The following is a 19,061-nucleotide window of genomic DNA, read 5'->3' as shown; positions in this document are numbered from 1 at the left end:
CCTACTCACTTTGGTATACAGCGACTCGTAACAGCGACTCGTAATAATTCTCAATAAAAGCAGCCTCACAGAATCCTCTCTCTACTCACATCCACCTCGATTTTCTCCCGATCCATTTTCTTTACCACCAATGTCAGCAATTTCTGCAGCGTCTCCTGACTCCGACATCGAAGATGTCTCAACACCGACCTACACTCTACCAGTTGGTCCACTCTCCGATAAACGAGTGAGGGAGGTAAGGTTTTGGTACGATTATTATCGTTGCACAACATGTCCTCACTATTCAGTCAGATAATAGATATGTTGCAACAACATTGCGAGCAGTTGAGAAACAATAATTCCATCCTCCGAATGGAAATAGGCGCACTGAAAGCTCAAGCTACTGCTACTACTCGCCGGGGCAGGAAGGCAAAGGCCGCCGCGCCAGATGCACCTTACTCGCGAGATGTCATCCTATTGAAAGGAAAGCAATGGCCGGTCATGGGCTCGCCCTGGCTCCACCAGGACGTGTTCTTGAGGTGGCCTAATCCCAATGCACTGGACCCATTATCACCCGACCGATACCTCAACAACGACTCATATATCGAAGGAACGACTATAGAGCTGCATGAGTTCTTGGGCTCTGATGAGCTTTGCCAGCTGGCGGTTGAATTAGGAAGCTTCAGGGACGACGTACGTGATTGAAACCCCTCATATTCATCCATTTCACTAACTATCGACTATTAGTTCATTAACGAAGTAAACGCCCAAAGGTCAACGGGGCTGAACACCTCGCGGACCGCAGTGAACAACATCCTTAGCGAGTTCAACCTACCCAGTACCATTTGGCTGAGCGCTAGCTATCCCCAGCGCCAGAACCATGAAACCCTTTCCGCACTACTAAGAGCACCAGTAGGTACCACCAACCAGAACAGCAATCCCTTCAGTGCAGTCTTCTTCCCCGGCCAAGTATATAATATGGCACGTTTATTCATGAATGAATACCAACCAAAAGTAAGCCTTTTTTTTCGACATCATCGGCACCATTTCAATTCTTAACAGTTCTTGCACTGCATTCTTTTTGGACCTTCCTCAATTAATGGTGGCAAGTTTGCTGCCCGCAACAATCTTGTTGGCATTCGATGGAACGTAACAGAAGTCAACTCATCTGCGATAGCGTTCTCCGCGATACTGGTGCGTGAACGCCATAATATGTTGTATAAATTTTTCTTGATTAATCTACAGGTTCAATTTTTGTTGTCGCAAGACGAAAACCTCGAACCTAAAGGCACAAGGTCCAACATCGATTACTGGAAGAACTTCATGACTTTCAAGCAGATCATCGACAACGATATATACATCAAAGGCACTTACGCCCCTGCCTTGTTCAATTACTATAATCGTCGTGTTTTTTCCGGCATTCGAAGCGTCATGAGACCTCACGAGGATGTAACATCTCAAGATACATACGGAGATGCTGTAGCACAAGCTTTCCAGGATTTAGCTGTCAGTCGGAACCCAGGTGTGTATTATTCTTACCAGTTAATTATCTTTACTCACTGCGACTTCAGCACCTGAATCTGTTCGACGTTCGGAATCGCCTGAATCACATGATTCATCTGAACTATCTGATCCTGCAAACGAAACTCCCAACCCGACCCCAACTATCTATGAAGAAACCGAATCTGATTCTGATTCCAGTATTACTCTCCCTGCAAACCCTGCCCCTCCTCATCCTTGCACTGCTCGAGAGGTACACCCATTGCATTCAGATGGAACAGAGATTTTAGGCGGTGAGCCCCTTCGTACCGGACCACCACAAGCTGGAAGTACTCTTGGCCGTGGTGGCCGTGGCCGTGGTGGTGGTGGCCATGGCGGACGCAGGGATCATAATAGTCACGACAAAAGTGGAGGTGGTGATCAGGGCGCCTCTGTCACGCCTGATACTATTCCAACACCAGTTCCTGAACCTACATCTACGACACCTATGCCTGTGGTGGCGGCTGCTAAGAGACAAACTTTGAAGAGGAAGTAAATATAATTTTTTGTTTTTCTTGGAGCATACCGAAATTGATAGTAATATCTAATACACTATTCAATATTCAGTTATGTAGAAAGTAAACTATCTCTTGTGACGACATCACTGCAAGCTCGTTGTGCAATTTGGAAATGTGCCAGCAAGCCGAAAATTTACCCTATAAATTAGGGTACACCTCCTGTACTAATAACGGAACGTTGGCATAGTGGTCAAACCGTATTTAAAAAAACGCCCAGGTTCCTAAGGTCCTTATAAGGCCTAGGGTTCGAACCCGGATAATAACAGTCCGGTAATGTAAGATAAGTAATGGTGTTATAGTCATCATTTTGGCTTATGAGTCCGCGGATAGCCTTATCAATCTGATTAAGCCAGAAGCCGAATATTGCTTGTCAGTGCCTCATCATGACATCATAAGGCCCCTATCACCTCACCCCCTCAGGCTAGATAGTTGCTTACAACGATGTCATAAAGTCCTTATCAGCTCACCTGGTCTGGTTAGATAGCCGCTTACAACGATGTCATAAGGTCCTTATCAGCCCGGTCATAAGCTCCTTATCAGCCCGGTACACCTCTCTGGTAATAGATCCGCCTTCTCCTGTAAGCGCTTGTAAGTGCACCCGGTCTTAAGGCGTCTTATTGACCTCATAAGCGCTTATGATTACTTAATACTTTTTCCGACACCGACTTCAGAGAACGATAAGTCTTCATCGGAGTCACGCGCTTGCCAATTGAGGGATTCGAGACACAGTCGAATGTTCAGACGTCACATACTCGGTGGGTCACCCTTGTTATAAAACTAGGTGGTATTATAATCTACTACATGCGCAAATGGCGATACACTCCGTGGACTACCATCATTAGGGATCGGACCAGGAGACCAAAGTCATCTCGGATGAACGAAAAAGCGCGCACAATGCCCTATCAACGGTTCTGAGGGCCTTGATTCTGCCTCTCATCGTCGTCGGCGCCTCGAATTTCTTCGATGGGTTAAGGGTGCCGGTGAACGTTCGGCTACATAAAGAAGTTGTAAAGAAGTTGGTGACTCAGATGACTGCTCTTTCGTTCGCCGACTAGTCAACGTTTGTGATGCGGGAAAAGGCGAGTTATGGATCTTCCGTCTCCTCGATATACAATCTGATTCGTTTCCTTTCAGACGCATCTTCAAATTTAATACCGTATACCTGGTGCTCATCCCGGCTGGATTCGCGTTCGCCTCGACATGTTGTAGGTACCTAATCTTCAACCATGTTCAGCCGAGGGTATACCGGCGTAGAATGATCCTATGCATATGTCGAGTGGACAGAATACACAATAGAAAGCTCTGATGCCTGTATACACTCCAGACTTCGAGGAAATGTGTATGATTATAGACAGAAACACCGACAATGGACAAACACGGTACTATCAAGGGCTCCAAATCAAAAACTGAGTGGAAGAAAGTCAACATGGATGAACGGAGAAAGGCGTAGTACGACCCTTGAAGGAGAGGGCGAAGAACACCAGCGTTGTCGACTCATGAAGTCGGGGGAGCCCTCATGAGGAGCCGATATTCCTCTGGGGGGAAAAGACGGAATCCAGCGAACAAAGTCACAAGTACCTATTTCGGTAACGACGAGGTTCAGGTCTGAGACTTTTGTCTCCTAATCCACCTCCACATCCGTATTCGCAGCCACAAAACCTTCAACCACCGAGGTTCCGTGGCCACCTACTTCTATTCGCAAGCTGGAAAGGGATGTCGGCAAATCTACATCCATGGCTCCTTCGTCGCCATTATGGGCCTTCAGCGTAGTATATGATGGCCCATCTGAAGAGGATAAAAAAAGTTATTCCAACTGATACAAAAACATCGAATGGGAACATACCCGTATCTTCGGAAAGAGCCCTGAAACGCTCTACATCGCCATCCATGGGATCGGAAAATAATGGTTCCAAAATCGTGTGGCCCAAAGAACGCGCAAAATCGGTCGTCGAGGGGTCAAAACCTTTCGCCTCCTGCCATGCCCGCATGAGGTCGTATGTCTCAGCACTCCAGGTCTCGTAGGTACCCCAAGCTTCCGGAATAGGGGAAGGAAGCCCCAACGATACACGTTGACTCTCTGGCATCACCGTTTGCCCATTAGGGTCGGAGGACCAATAGTACAGGTCCTTTCCTAACATCCATGTAATCACGTCGGGAGAATTGTTAATGTTTTGAGGTGGCGGGAGTACGAAGAGGTAATACTGAGTTTCGAGGTCATGGGGAATCATATCGGAGGCAATGCAGTCAAGCTCGGTGTCATCAATGATGAGGTCCAACCAAATCTGTCCAAGCAACGCTATCAAAGTAAGAGGTTACTCGGTTGAATAGGATCAAAATTTTGGTATAATATACTCACTACAGTCTGACCATTCATGCCTTGGTATATTCATTGTGCTGAAAATGCTACATGATTGGGAAAGCCAATTTCCATGTCTACGGCAATGTGGAAGTCCTTCATCCATCCCGTATACAAACGAGACAATGCACTCATGCAAGAGCTGGGGAGTAATTGATTTTATAGATAACCTAGAAGCTAATTAGGTGTATCTTCAAAAGATAATCGAATGACATACCGTGTCCTCCCATCTTCTAAGGTGATCAGTTCGAAATGGTCTTCAACAAACGGGAATTGCCACACCCGATGAGTCCAACAGGACCGAGGTTGGAAATTCGTAATAGGTCGTCCAGATGAACGAAGCCAGACCTGATTGTTCTGAGGGATGTACACTTTCTCTCGATACAACAGGTGACTGATCAATGTTGAATCAAGACCGGACAGAAGAAAATTGTCTGAAGAGTAGTTGAGAAGATGCTTGAGGAGACAATTGGCGTTGTACATGTAAGTAGGAAGAGCTGGCATGTCGGTGCAGTTTCCAAGTTCCCAACCGCCATACACAGAAAAATATTCAGTCAGAGGTACCCGTGGGCCGAACGAGATCCTTCCATTCCTTGGTTGAATCCAAACATTATCGCAATAATAGTGGTCCACCTCAGTCTGGTGCCATTCAAGTATACTTTCCCTTGCCTGTGTCCACAGTGACTCGCCATTAGAATCCATGACAACCTCATGAACAGCGAAACGTACGATGCTGGCTTGCAAAGCAATATAGCATTGCAGAGCTATCGAGAGTTCGCGGTGTCTTTGGAAAATATGATGTACCGGGATGAGTTCTATGTGAAAACGATCTGAGAAACAATTTTTAACGACCCAAGAAGACAGTCACCTTCGTGAAAGAGGACCATCGGAATATCAGAATCATTAAACCCCCGAAGCTGCATTACATGAGCATTTCTAGTCATTTGTGGTTAATATTGGTCAGCTGAAGGACGACAAAATGAGACGCACCTGATGCGGGAAAATGCGAGGTAATCCCGTTTGAAGACCTGCGCAGTGTTCAAGAAGGTGAACAATCCGTCGCTCGATCAACGACGTAGTACATAACAACCTTCTGTGCGTCGCTTCCAGTATACGCAACACATAAAAATGGTGAAGACTCTTTCCTCCCTTCAACGAGACAAGCCAGATGTGCTTCCCGGTTCGCCCTTGACGCGTCGTATCTCTGGTGCGACTTAAGACAGTCGGGGTCATTCTCGTATTCTCGTAGCAAAACACCTTGCACAGCAACGGTTTTGATGATCTTGATATTCCCTGCCGGAACATAGGAATACTACAACAGCTATGAGCGGAATGAAGACACTCGGATACTCAAAGTGTACGCACCTCCCGATACATCCTCGTCTTCCACTCCTCTCCACCTACATGGGCCGGTACAGATTGATGCTGGTGTTGTAGGTAGTAGTTAATGTGTTGATTTCCCTGAATGTTGTTGAGCGTTGCTCTTCCGAATTGGTTAGAATACGAGTGGTTAAACATGTCGGAGAGAGAGATAAACTGCTAGTGGAGAAAAAGCTGTTGAAACCGTGGGACTTGCAGACCGTCGTCTGTATATCAGGATTGATTTCGGCGCTGTGCTATTATTTCGCACTCTGTTTGATGAATCTGATAGCCATTTGGTACGAAGACTATCTGGCGAATTTGGGACAAGACGGGAGTTGATGTCATTTCACTGATCGCAGAACAGAGACGAAGTCATAACGATAATCCCGGCGCATCGATCATCGCCGTTGGGGTCCGGCCCAGTCGTCATCACCGTGACGCTGTTACCTTCTCCTCCTGCCTTCAAGTTCAAGTTGCCTGACTTATTTTCAGCAAGTCGGACTGCTTTTGAACCTTTCGGACACTGGAGTCCAGAATCCGCGCTCAAAGTCTGAAGCACATCTAGCAGGAAGGAAGAAATTTTCGACTCGATTGGTGATCAGCGCAACAGAGGCGAGTTTGATTTCTTTCTATTTTACCTTTCGTTATTCATTCAATGTCGGATCGTATAGATCGCGTATCGGGTTAGGGTCTCAGGGATAGCTTGCAGCGGAAGTTTCAAACTGAACTGACAATGTGAAATGGAGAGGTGAGCAAACCGTTTCATGGAGCAATGGAAACTGCAACTAATGACAACTGTGTATCGAAAAATGATTTCAGTAACTAACTCCCAAGCCTCCTTTATCCAACTGAACAAAATGTCCGAACGGAAGTTGGCAAAGAGCCCAAGATCAGAGTCACGACGGTACATCGTTGTCCCGAACTTCTTCATCGACGGGTCATCTGAAGTGAACATTGGGTTCGGTTTCGTGACTCAAATGGCCGCTGTTTCGCCCGCCCCGTTCACTAATGCACGACTCCAGTCCCCTTGAGATCCCTTCCCAGTAACTGGCGGCTATCCAACACTGGACAACAGACTCCTCAGTCGTGGAGACCTGTCCATCCATTGCACTCATTGACCGCCGACCAGTCAAAGTTCGCGATGCAAAAAGGCAAGGTCTTCTGTCTCCGCTTCTCTGATATACAAGCTGGTTTGTTTACCTTCCTTTCTCTGCCCTTCAGACGCATCTTCAACCGTTCTGCCATACCTGGCATTCATATTCAACTCGCATTCGCCTTGACTCGACTTGCTTCAGAGCCTGCGTTTTCGTAAATGTTCAGGGGGAGTAACGTAGAATGGTCAGATGTTGACTTTGAATGGCAAACCGGTAATCTACCAATAGACAAGTACGGTATGTCATAAATGTACACAAACTAGGTGGTAATGCATCGAAACCTGCTTGAGTGCTATACTATACAGATAAACCGACGACGGGCAAACACAACATTGTCAAAGGAGGAATGGAAAACCGGGCACGAGGGATGCAAACCAACACAAGATGAACAGAAAAGGCCTTTCAGCCGAGGGGGAAGACACCGATACACGGATTCGCCGATTCGTAATCCCCACTGAGTCGATGAAGTCGGGGCGTGGGTGCCCTCATGAGGAGCCGATGTTCGCCTTGGGGAAAACCAGCGAACAAAGGTCGCAAGCACCTATTTCGGGTGACAACTGACGAGCTTCAGATCTATAATTGGCTGCTCGCTAATCCACCTCCATATCCGTGCTCGCCGTCACAAAACCTTCAACCACCGAGGCTCCTTGGTCACCTACTTCTATTCGCAAGTTGGAAAGGGATGTCGGCAAATCTACATCCATGGCTCTCTCATCGCTATTACGGGCCTTCAGCGTAGTATACAATAGCACATCTGAAGCATAAAATGTTTATTACAATTAATACAGAAACATCGAATGGGAACATACCTGTATCTTCGGAAAGAGCCCTAAAACGCTCTACATCGCCATCCATGGGGTTGGAAAATGCTGGTTCCATAATCGGGTGGCCCGAAGAACGCGCAAAATCGGTCGTCGAGGGGTCAAAACCTTTCGCCTCCTGCCATGCCCGCATGAGGTCGTAGGTCTCAGCACTCCAGCTTCGGTAGGAACCCGAAGCGTCCGGAATAAAGGAAGGAAGCCCCAACGATACACGTTGGTTCTCTGGCATCACCATTTTCCCATCAGGATCAGAGGACCAATAGTACAGATCCTTTCCTAAAATCCAAGTAATCACGTCGGGAGAATTGTCAATCCTTTGAGGTGGCGGGAGTACGAAGAGGTAATACCGAGTTCCCGGGTCACTGGGAACCATAATGCAGTCAAAGTTGGTATCACTTGTGTGGTCAAACGTGTTGGGATCGACGATGAGCTTCAGCCAAATCGAGTCAAGCAATGCTATCAAAGTAAGAGGTTACCCGGTTGAATAGGATCAAAATCTTGGTATAATATACTGACTACAGTCCGACCACTCATGCCTTGGTGTATTCATTGTGCTGAAAATGCAACATGATTGAGAAAGCCAAGTTGTATGTCTACGGCGATGTGGAAGTGCTTGATCCATCTTGTATATGAACGAGATAAAGTCCTGATGCACGAGCTGGAGAGCAATTGATTTCATAGGTAACCTAGAAGCTAATTAGGTATATCTTCGAAAGTTAATCGAATGACATACCGTGTCCTCCCATCTTCCAACGTGATTGGTTGGCAATGGTCTTCAACAAACGCGGATTGCCACACCCGATGAGTCCAACAGGACCGAGGTTGGAAATTCGCAATAGGTCGTCCAGATGAACAAAGCCAGACCTGATTGTTTTGAGGGACGTACACTTCTTCTCGATACAACAGGCGACATATGCCTGTTAAATCAAGACAGGACAGAAGAAAATTGTCCGAAGAATAGTTGAGGAGATGCTTAAGGAGACAATTGGCGTTGTACATGTCAATAGGAACAGCTGGCATGTCGGTGCAGCTCCCAAGCTCCCAACCGCCATACACAGAAAAATATTCGGTCAGAGGTACTGCTGGGCCGAACGAGATCCTTCCATTCCTTGGTTGAATCCAAACATTACTGCAATAATAGTCGTCCTCGGTCTGGTGCCATTCAAGTATACTTTTCCTTGCCTGTGTCCACAGTGACATCGCTATTAGAATCCATGACAACTTCATGGACAGCGAAACTTACGATGCTGGCTTGCAAAGCAATATAGCATCGCAGAGCTAGAGAGGATTCACGGTGTCGTTGGAAAATATGATGTACCGGGATGAGTTCTATATGAAAACAATCTGAGAAACAATTTTGAAGACCCAAGAAGACAGCCACCTTCGTGAAAGAGGACCATCGGAATATCAGAATCATTAAACCCCCGAAGCTGCATTACATGAGCACTTCTATTCATCTGTGGTTATTATTGGCCAGCTGCAGGACGAGCAGACGAGGCACACCTGATGCGAGAAAAAGCGACGCAATCCCGTTTGAAGACCTGCGCGTTTAAGAAGGTGAGTAATCCATCGCTCGATCAACGGCGTAGTGCATAACAACCTTCTGTGCATCGCTTCCGGTATACGCAACACATAGGAATGGAGAAGACTCTTCCCTGCCTTCGACGCTGATACAAGCCAGATGTGCTACTCGATTCGCTCTTGATGTGTCGTATCTATGGTGCGACTCAAGACAGTCGGGGTCATTCTCGTATTCTCGTTGCCAAACACTTTGCACAGCAATAGTTTTGATGATCTTGATATTTCCTGCCGGAACATAGGTGTACTACAACAATTATGAGATGAAGATACTCGAATACTCAAAAAGTGTACGCACCTCTCGATACATCTTCCTCTTCCATTCCTCTCCACCTGCATGGGCCGGTACAGATTGATGCTGGTGTTGTAGGTAGTAGTTGATGTGCTGGTTTCCCTGAATGTTGTTGAGGGTTGCGCTTCCGACTTTGTTGGAATACGAGTCGTTGAACATGTCGAAGGGGAATAAACTGCGCTACTGGTGGTGACAGTGGAGGGAAAGAGCTGTCTAAAAGCTGTTCGTGGGAGTTGCAGACTGTTATCTGTATATGAAGGTTTGATGCAGCGCTATGCTGTACGCTCTGGTGTGATAGATTTTGACATTTTAAAACAACACCATCTTCGCTCGGCGCTTGAGCTTAGCTGTTTTGCCAGCTGTAGAGCATCATGACTGTTGGTTATATAAGGAGGAAAATCGGATTGAGTTGCAGAGAGTTGCACAATCACTGAGATGATGAGAGTTGCGGAGATACATCGTCACCTCTCACGGTTTGGCAAATTCATCTACAAACCATTAGTTTTTGTCAAAAAACTTCCAAAACAGCCTTTGCCTTGACCGACACTCAGCGCTCAGCATCCAAACTTTCATGCAATATCAGCCTACATCCTGAAACTGAATCGTTCGTTCAAAGGTTCTATCCTCAAGAGTATCCGACCCTCGCCTGGAGCACGCATAGATTCAAAGAGGCTCGTCAAAATTCATCTTTTCGTAGCATTATCAACCATAAGAACATCATTCCCTCGTATCATCAGATTCCTCCTGTCTGTTGCTTAGAAAACTCGAAGCATACAAAAGAAAAGGGCAAACAGAGACCGTCTATCCGTGTGTCTGTACCTAAATGGCGGTTCCATGGGGTTTGGCGACCGTGGCCCCACAAGCATCTGATTCTTTCGAGAGGGTGTCGCTCAAAGTATGAATCTTCGCCGATTTCGCCGGCACCTGATATCGGTGCTCTCAGTCGTAGCCCGACGTTGGGATACAAGGAATGCACTCACCACTGCCCGAGATGTACCAAGGTCTACTTGCCTATTCTCTCTCAACTGCTTTTCCCGTTCACATCGTTCACGAACACGGGCTCTGTCATCCCTGAACCGCTGGCGTTCCTATCAAAAGACAACGCCTTGAGTCTCCCGGAGGATCAAGGGAAGGTTAATTAGAGCCTCACCTTCATTCGCGAATCCTCTTTCTCTTCTCTTTCCCTTCGGATCCTTAAGTCCTCATCCCTTCGAGCTTCGTTAATAGGCGCTTCGACTATAGCGTTGTTCAGGAGCTCTTCGTACAAACGAAGGCGATCGCGATAGTTGAGCAACCAGACGCGATGTTCTTGATTTTTCACAATGTCCTACAAACCATATTGAGGACGACGAGGCCTCTGTAAAAAAGACTTAGATTGGCTCACCATCTTTCGAAATCCCATCTGCCATTTGAATCAGTTCTGAGATTCGAAGAGAAGTTTTAGGTATGGGTTGTTTAAACTCACGTCAATGACCATCTGCTTGACACCAGCAGGCTCTGTTATCTTCTTCTTCACGGCATCAGACTCCATTGCTAGGATTTTGTACTTGCTCTTCGGGTTGTCCAGGTTCTCAGGTTTGAGGATATTTTCAGCAATCGAACGCAGCGTCTAGAGAAACAAGGTAAGATCGGAATATCTGACGTATGCTTGTAAGTGATAACTTACTTTCAGTGTGCGTACACCATGCTTCTCCAAAAGCGTGTTGATTTGTTTGCGGATCTCATGCCGATCCCAAACGCCTGCGTCATGGTCTTTGTAAGTCGACTTGGAAGGAACATTCAAAGACGTCGAATTTTGTAGTCTTCGAAGGCGTTCTTCAGCGGCTTGAGCTCGTCGTTGTCGTTCGCTTTGCATGATTTCGATTGGGAGGTCAGGATGATGTAGGGTCAGATGCTGCGAGTCGTTATCGTATTTATGCAGTCCTACTTTGCCCATGAGGCGATTTGTGAAAACTTGAAGTCTATTCAGTTGCGGCATATGATACCCACGTGAAGGGGGGAAGAAAGCTTACCGTCGTAAGCGCAGTAAGGCTTCGTCAAGCGCAGCAATGGTCATGTTGCTTCAAGTACGCGGTTTCGACGGAGATGAAGATGGGAAATCGTATCTACGAACGTCTGGACGCCTGGACGTAATATCGTTCGCTGCTAAGAGCGTCCATGAATTCTAGACGAAAATCGTTTTAAGCCAATGTTTTTCGAGGTAGTGAGGACGTGAATGGCTCACCGAGATCGTTTGTAAACTCTACACCATGATCCGATATATCACACTCTCCGTCCTCGTATTTTCCACATCTGAAGAGATGAGATTGATTTATTCCGATGAAAAGGAAATTTTTCCAGTGTGGATCGAGCTTGAGCCTCTAGAGTTGCGCTGGAGTCGAAATTATGAAGTATTAGTATTCATAAAGAACAAATGAGAGTATAGCGACTCGCACCAGTCAGAAGAAAACGAAAGACGATGAGCTCGAGCTGCTTGGTAGAGACCGTGTCAGCCAAGGTTTATGGGTGTTTGTGGGTGACCAAATCCGTTGACTCCATCATTTCGTTCCCACGGAGCCAGTTCCTTTGACCCATACCGCTACGCTCCCTCTTCAACGTATTCTCTCTTGGGTTTGTCGTAATGTGCTCGTTGAGGGTATGTGATTGTAAACAGTTCTGGACAGTAGCGCTCCTCGCTGATAATGTATATCAATACCAATATTTGTCGTTGACACAGGCACGATATTACCACGATTTCCAGGACCATAAATCGACCCCGGATGAGCCAAATTCAATCCATTATAAACTGCTAGCAGTACCTTCTAGTCTATGTGGGGTCTTCGCTTCCGAAAACATCCGCCAGTGCCAATCAAGACGCGTTGTGCATGGTTGAACTGGCCCTTTGCCACACATCAGTGATTCCCTCGAGTTCTTCTTTGATTGTTTGAGTCCGAGGGTCTTCTATGTCATGAACAAAAAACCCTTTTTGGGAGTTGCGAACCACAGAACGGGCCTATACCCCTGTTGAACGTTGGTATCGAGGACTTGTAAGTTTTCACAATTTTCTGGCTCAATTCAAGTTAACAGCACAGATCAAGCACTTTCAGCCTCATTTTCCAACCCGGAATCTCAAGGCTCTACTTGCATAAACGAGATGAACGAGATGACAGTTATCAGCGGTGAGGCCTTGAGGACGGGGAGCTGCTCCGGCAGCGTTGGATGAGCATCCGAACGCGGCACACATCGTCCTCTTATTATTTATAGGATGGCTTCTCCGATTCCAACTCACACGCGTCCATTCGCGTCATGGTCAACGCACCAGTCATCCCGAATGAATGGTATTCTTATCAAGACGCTCATTGCTATTCGGATGAACCTCGTCTAGATGTCAAGGTACGTTCTTACTCTCCTTCCTAGTTAACTCGAGCATCTATTCATTGGGGTTGAAGGACATCCGTGATATAAATAAGCTTTACAAATACTCCAACTACAGTCCCTTTAACATCGGAGACCTATCGCCACTGTGCGAAAATACGGAAGTATGAAGACTTTCTGTTGTTCCGCGGAGCGTCTGCGTCGGAAATTGGTTCCGATCCAGTCGGAGCGCCCAGAGATTTGGCTATATAACCTCAGAGCATTTCTCTCAAGGCTACCAACTTGTCCCGAGTCCAATACGACTTATACCATGCGTTCCAGTGCAATAATTTCCCTCGGGCTGTCCGCTCTCGCCACTGTTTCCACCGCCTCGAAGCTCCAGAACACTAATCCCGCTTGTGAGTATTCTACTTACGACCTTTCATTTGGGATTCATGCTCACCCTATCCCAGTCCTAGCCGAGGGCAGATTTGGATGCATTACCGCCTCTTCTGACGCTGATGGTGCCCCGGTCGTGGTCCAAGATTGTGACACGGATTTAACCAAGCAAGACTGGGACTTCACTGGCTTCAACTCACAAAACTCGCCACCTCAGCCACTGAAGATTTTCGACGACGACAAGGTATAATAATTTTATGCCAACGTCTTCTCTCAGAGACTGAAACTCAGAAACTCAAGTGTTTGGACGTGAAAGACGGGATCAACGCTGACGGTACCAAACTCCAAGTTTGGACCTGCATTTCCGGAAGCACTAACCAGTTGTGGATATCCGTCACCGATTTTACCTTCCAATGGGCCGGAACGAATAAATGTATCGATCTTACGGACGGTAACATCAACAACGGGAATCAACTCCAACTCTGGACCTGCGACTCGAATAACTGGAATCAACAATGGGCTCCTATATCTGTACCTAAACCTCCCAACCCTACGACGGGTGTCATGGTTGAAGCAGCAGGAACACTTCCACACCAAGCTAACCAATGTATGGCAGCTGCTCAGAACGCCGATGGTGCGAGTGTTTCACTTACTACCTGTGCCAACCCAATGGGGACGTTCCCCAATGGGAATTGGACATGGGTGCTTCCGGCTATTGGGTTTACTGGCCAGATTAAGACGTTTGATGGGACAAAGTGTCTTGATGCTACTGGTGGAGACTCGTCGAATGGGAATTTGCTCCAGATTTGGTCGTGCAGCGAGGGGAATACGAATCAGCTGTGGAATGTTGATGGTCCGGAAGCTTCGAGAGTGATTTCTTGGGCTGGACAAAGCAAGTGTGTGGATGTGAAGGATGGGAATCTTGCTTCTGGAAACGACGTATGTTTCTTATTAGTTATTGATTATGATATCCAACTGACAGCTCCCTTTTCCCTTTTTGCTTAGCTTGAAATCTGGGATTGTGACTCTAGTCGTAAACAGGGCTGGCAGCTCCTTACGCCGTTTGTGTGAAAGGAAATGCCTTCCACGACACCTCAATTGTGATTTCGTACGAACCTCTTAGTTTCTCTATAGTATTTCTCAATGTTGTGGTGTAGTACTCAATCGACTCGTGCAATATCCGAAATATCCGAAATTTTCACGCCCTTGAACTTTTGCTTTTTGTCCTGAACGCACTCTAACGCGACGTACCTTACACCATCTCTTTCTTCCTGCCAGTCATTTCTAGATTCTACATGCGTGTTATGCCAGAAATACGGTGCCAGACAGCCGGATTGTACGATAAGTGAGAGATATTGGCTGGATGTACAAACAGTCCAAACTAGCAAGGGAGGGGATAAGGGAGAATGCTCGGAACTTATCGCCGTCCGGCTGTTACCGGTTACCCACCGAGCTTATTCCCACGTTCACTCGTTGGACGACCCCCGCTTTCTTTCATTTGAACTTTGGAATCGACGGATCTCGACTGGAATACCAATGATATCGATAGTAAAATGACGCTGCACCTGATATCTTTGTGCATAGGAAACACCGACGTACGTTTTACTTACTCTAGCGTTTCTGACTAGGGTTGGACGACGAACAGTTTTTCTCTTTTTTCTCAAGGTCGTGTGGAGAGGTTGCATTTTGAACGAAGACTCGTCTCGACATGAATAGAAATAAGGCTAAGACAGGGTGATATTGGTATTATCGAGTGCAGTGATCTTATGTGCGTTTTTTTACAATTGTCGCCATATCGTTTCTAATAGTAGTCTCTAGACCTGGTTGAACGACAAACGGCCCCCTTGCCGTGTTATCTATCGCTCACTCTGGATGGCGCTCGCCCGGAATGCAATGTTCTCCATCTGCTGTTTTCGAGTACATCCAACAACAGCATTAGAAGCACATACTTTGCAATGACGATGCATGATGGAATTGGCGTAGAAGATACAAACCTTCAAAGTTCCATCCATCTCTTACGTCGACGAAATAGAAAGCTCAACGTTCAATGTTCAACGGTCGGATGGGCAGACGCCTGGTACGTTCCTCCATAATTATTCCCTTTTCCAACGGTCAACCTTTTCCTTCTTCCTTGATAATCATAGCTTGCAAGACCATTGGCCAAGATATCCTATTCAAGGCCCAGCTCTCAGCGCTCTCGCCGTCTGTTCCGTCAAGGCGCTTGGGGAGAATGATGCGAATGGAAGGTTGGCATTGGTACCTATCGAATCATGCCTCTATATGCTACATGGATAATGCGGACATTATTCTTCCTTCACGCTTCGTAACATTCTATTTTGAATTTTCCACTGTGAATCAGCGGTTGGAAATGGGTTTAAACTTTGACTTTTACACTCCGACTCTTCGCGTCTGCAAACCCGGCCCCCTCGACCCGATGATCGATAAGTCGGAATGCACATCAGAACATGCAGCAGAGTGCTGGACATCATGCATCAAACCTTATACAGAGATGACAGGCCTCATGTCCCACGAACAACATTTCAACAGCCTTTATCTTGCCCCATCACCACCGCCAGTTACTGCAACGTCGATTCCTTCAAAATGTTCAAGAAAGCATCTCATTTGAATTTTGGAACTGCGAACTTGAGCATTGTCCACGGAAATCAGAACGTCAATACGTACTACCTGCAGCATGCACATCAAGTACCTGGTCCGGGGGAGGAAGAATGGAAAGTGAAGTTGTATCAGGAGGTACGTCGCTTGGATATCATACGAATTTCTTCCTTGTACATATTCATAATTACCATATAGTATGACCGATTTCCTGCAGGGAGAATCAAGATCCTCAAAACTTTCACTGAAAATCCAGTTCTACGACGAGAATATGAAGATGATCCAGAAAATCTCAGTTGGAGGGAAGGACGGGAGAGGTCGAGAGCGAAACGGACTGCACATCTGGCTTGTCTTGTCCAAGGAGTGAAAGAGTCTTTGCCGCTCTTGAGTATAATTTACACTGGACCTGATGCGCAGAAGGTTAGTACGCACCACTGCATCGATTTGATAGTGCAATGCTCACGTCCAGAATGTTTAGGTATTCAAGCGGGATTGCCTCAGGTATTCACGAAACCGGTCTGTCTTACACCCTTAACATGTAGCGGGCAGATATTAACAGCGGCGGACGAGTAGATACGCCAATGTCGTACAGCTACGAGGTTTTAATGACTCGGATATTCCGATGGTCCTATTTCACGAAGGTGCGTATTGTATCAGATCGTCGAACATGTTTCTGGATTCCTTTTTATACAGAACTTATTCCAGTACAACATATTCAACGGCACCATCAATTCTCAACAGCTCTGCAATGTTATCTCTCTTTCCAAGCCTCCATCGTGAGTTCCTCCTTTGACCACGGATTTATTCCATTCTAATGGCTGTAGGCAAAGAAAAACCTGCCTGAATGGTGTCCGACGCAGCGGAATTCATATCACTGGTACAATGTGTGGATTCAACCAAGAAATGGAAGAGTATCTTTCGGCCCAGAGGGACCCTGGCCTGGTTACTTTTACGTCGACGATCATTCTGACTGGCAGCTCGAAAGTTGCTCAGACAATCCGGTTCTTCACCCTGCGACGTACAGCGCCGATTGTATCACCGAGTACCTGATCAAATATTGCCCGGATCACATCTTCTTGGAGATTTTCGCGTCCACAGGCACATCGAGCGACATGGATCTAAAAATAGAACGATGTCCGCGTCATACATGTCAAGTTTGGACTCGTTCTTCTGGCCGACCGTTTGCAAGATTCCAGGCCCGATGGAAGCGCAAAGTAGAGTATCCCATATTTAGCGAGGATCTCGACCCAATCACGATGGAAGATGGAAGGAGACGGTATGCTTTTCACTCGTAGACGTCGAGGGTAGATCTAATTCCCTTCCAGCTTTTCTATAAATTCGACAACTCGGTTGAGGCAAGGAGAATTCCTTTGCTGGTTCGAATATGAAATGGATATGCCACGGCGTCAGCAATATTTGGTTTGGCTATCCCAAGCATGCAGCATTTTCAGCACACTGAATATTCCAAAGCATGAATGGGCAGACTACGGTAAGTATCTCCAGCTGCATTCCTGATTCCATTCAACACGATACCTTCCTGACTTTGGTAGAACTCATGCACTCGATTGACTTGAACCTTCGTCTTGGCACTTTTGATTCTGAGGTCAAAGACAGCTTTGATTTGATTGCCCCCAAAATTGACAATCATCAAACTGATTATTGCTATCTGTTTTTACACCCGCCACCGCATTTTCTTGATGGATCTCCTGACATACATGCTTGGAGATCACGGAAGGACTTCTACTATTACTCCCAGGATCCTGATGGGAAATCGGTCATGGCAGAATACCAACTTTTGTCGTTTCGGATCCCTTCCATTGTTCCAAGTGTTTTAGTTTCCACACACTCCTGGGACGCCGATGTATACGACTTAATCTCGGTTTGGCAAGAGAGGAAAGGCTCTGATCCCACCACAACCGATTTCGCTCGCATGGAAGTAATATATTCCGGCGTGGATGATTGGCACTTTGAGGATCTCTCCGAAGATATGGGTACGTTCCCCACTTAAATACACCAACTTCAGCTAGCTGGTATAATGAGTTTCCTCTCTTAGACTCAACGTCATATACAGACAGTGTCGTTACTGGAGACGACGGATCCATGGACGTAGACTCGCCGACGCCTTATTCCCACTTACAACCTGGTATCAGTTCAGTGTTCGAGGACGTGGAGATGATGGCAGATGTCTCCTTCTCCACAGACACGGGCATGGAAGTGGACTAAGAGGTAGTAGCGTCAAACTTTAGGCCGATGCTACTAACCGTGGCATCTGTCAGCGGGTCCCAGTCTTTTCGCGCAATTTCTTACTCAGCACGGATTCCAGTGCTTCTGCCGTTCAAAACTATGGGCACGATGCCCTTTGTGAGGTGGACACAACCATTTCTACAGACTCAGATTCACACTTGACCACTGGTGTTTGTATCGCTATGACGGTTTCGCAGTAGGTTTTGTTATTACAATCTCCCAGTTCGTACGGACCCGTTCTACATAGTGTTAGTTTGCTATTGTCAAGTTAATACCATTCAAAACTCTTCGCTTGGAATTTTGAGCAAGATTGACAACGCAGACTTCTCCCCAGAAACCAAAATCTTCGATAGGTGAGAGCGTTTCTTCTTCCTCTGTCTTGTTGTCCGGCCGTTTTCGAATTGTCTTAGTCTTCAAGTCGAGGTAACCGGGAAAACAGTAAACGTACCTTATCCTGTTCTAACCCAGATACGACTTCAAAGGCGCGACCCTCCTCTCAATCCCTCCAGGACAGCCCAAGAACCATCCGTTCTCCCGCATGTATCCACGACGAGCGCTCGAGAGAGGAAAATGATCTCGGAGACCGTTGTGTGTAGTTCGATGAAAAAACTGGTTCCCCGCTGGCCCTGTATTATTCCTCCTAAGTAAGTCATGTGGCGTCGACGGGAAGTCTACGGTTGATTTTTTGGCAATTGTCCTTCCGCAGCACCATTGTCCCTCATACTCCGAATTATTCCTGGGTTCACTAGTTACTGAGTAATCAAAGACGTGTATCAAAGTTAGTGTACATCAGGTCCCTGGCATCCACTGCGTCCAAAGGGGATTTACGCACAGCGAATTCAGCGAAATGCGAAATCACAAACATTTACAAAC

General features: G+C 46.6%; 7 protein-coding genes across 7 annotated transcripts; 4 read left to right on the top strand and 3 right to left on the bottom strand.

Moving 5' to 3' along the window:
* Positions 1-130: 130 nt before the first annotated feature.
* Positions 131-2,014, top strand: E1B28_012039 (uncharacterized protein; the record flags this gene model as incomplete). The annotated part of the gene is made up of 6 exons (XM_043157105.1): positions 131-235; positions 292-672; positions 727-993; positions 1,042-1,173; positions 1,225-1,501; positions 1,551-2,014. The coding sequence occupies 6 exons, from the start codon at positions 131-133 to the stop codon at positions 2,012-2,014; spliced, it is 1,626 nt and encodes a 541-aa protein (XP_043004471.1).
* A 1,643-nt stretch (positions 2,015-3,657) lies between these two features.
* E1B28_012038 (uncharacterized protein) lies at positions 3,658-5,925 on the bottom strand (the record flags this gene model as incomplete). The annotated part of the gene is made up of 9 exons (XM_043157104.1): positions 5,758-5,925; positions 5,483-5,704; positions 5,383-5,420; positions 5,261-5,328; positions 5,122-5,207; positions 4,610-5,061; positions 4,393-4,562; positions 3,880-4,332; positions 3,658-3,821 (listed from the first exon to the last, which is right to left on the bottom strand). Exons 1-9 carry the CDS (start codon positions 5,908-5,910, stop codon positions 3,658-3,660), a joined length of 1,806 nt encoding a protein of 601 aa, XP_043004470.1. The 5' UTR covers positions 5,911-5,925.
* A 1,510-nt stretch (positions 5,926-7,435) lies between these two features.
* E1B28_012037 (uncharacterized protein) lies at positions 7,436-10,050 on the bottom strand. Its single transcript, XM_043157103.1, has 9 exons — positions 9,606-10,050; positions 9,330-9,554; positions 9,233-9,270; positions 9,111-9,178; positions 8,973-9,058; positions 8,463-8,911; positions 8,246-8,415; positions 7,718-8,185; positions 7,436-7,662 (listed from the first exon to the last, which is right to left on the bottom strand). Exons 1-9 carry the CDS (start codon positions 9,756-9,758, stop codon positions 7,499-7,501), a joined length of 1,821 nt encoding a protein of 606 aa, XP_043004469.1. The 5' UTR covers positions 9,759-10,050; the 3' UTR covers positions 7,436-7,498.
* Positions 10,051-10,267: 217 nt separating this feature from the next.
* E1B28_012036 (uncharacterized protein) lies at positions 10,268-12,107 on the bottom strand. The gene is made up of 9 exons (XM_043157102.1): positions 12,035-12,107; positions 11,824-11,970; positions 11,612-11,763; positions 11,266-11,560; positions 11,065-11,208; positions 10,984-11,001; positions 10,750-10,926; positions 10,580-10,687; positions 10,268-10,523 (listed from the first exon to the last, which is right to left on the bottom strand). Exons 3-9 carry the CDS (start codon positions 11,653-11,655, stop codon positions 10,419-10,421), a joined length of 891 nt encoding a protein of 296 aa, XP_043004468.1. The 5' UTR covers positions 11,656-11,763; positions 11,824-11,970; positions 12,035-12,107; the 3' UTR covers positions 10,268-10,418.
* A 944-nt stretch (positions 12,108-13,051) lies between these two features.
* E1B28_012035 (uncharacterized protein) lies at positions 13,052-14,609 on the top strand. Its single transcript, XM_043157101.1, has 4 exons — positions 13,052-13,351; positions 13,406-13,575; positions 13,632-14,270; positions 14,337-14,609. The coding sequence occupies exons 1-4, from the start codon at positions 13,120-13,122 to the stop codon at positions 14,400-14,402; spliced, it is 1,107 nt and encodes a 368-aa protein (XP_043004467.1). The 5' UTR covers positions 13,052-13,119; the 3' UTR covers positions 14,403-14,609.
* Positions 14,610-15,286: 677 nt separating this feature from the next.
* Positions 15,287-15,626, top strand: E1B28_012034 (uncharacterized protein; the record flags this gene model as incomplete). The annotated part of the gene is made up of 2 exons (XM_043157100.1): positions 15,287-15,408; positions 15,476-15,626. The coding sequence occupies 2 exons, from the start codon at positions 15,287-15,289 to the stop codon at positions 15,624-15,626; spliced, it is 273 nt and encodes a 90-aa protein (XP_043004466.1).
* A 156-nt stretch (positions 15,627-15,782) lies between these two features.
* On the top strand, positions 15,783-18,167 carry E1B28_012033 (uncharacterized protein; the record flags this gene model as incomplete). The annotated part of the gene is made up of 9 exons (XM_043157099.1): positions 15,783-16,082; positions 16,143-16,364; positions 16,423-16,460; positions 16,518-16,585; positions 16,638-16,720; positions 16,769-17,220; positions 17,270-17,433; positions 17,495-17,935; positions 17,998-18,167. 9 exons carry the CDS (start codon positions 15,783-15,785, stop codon positions 18,165-18,167), a joined length of 1,938 nt encoding a protein of 645 aa, XP_043004465.1.
* Positions 18,168-19,061: the final 894 nt, after the last annotated feature.

Source organism: Marasmius oreades, chromosome 8, assembly GCF_018924745.1.
Source record: "Marasmius oreades isolate 03SP1 chromosome 8, whole genome shotgun sequence".
NCBI lineage: Eukaryota > Fungi > Basidiomycota > Agaricomycetes > Agaricales > Marasmiaceae > Marasmius > Marasmius oreades.
This window is presented reverse-complemented; position numbering and strand designations above follow the sequence as displayed.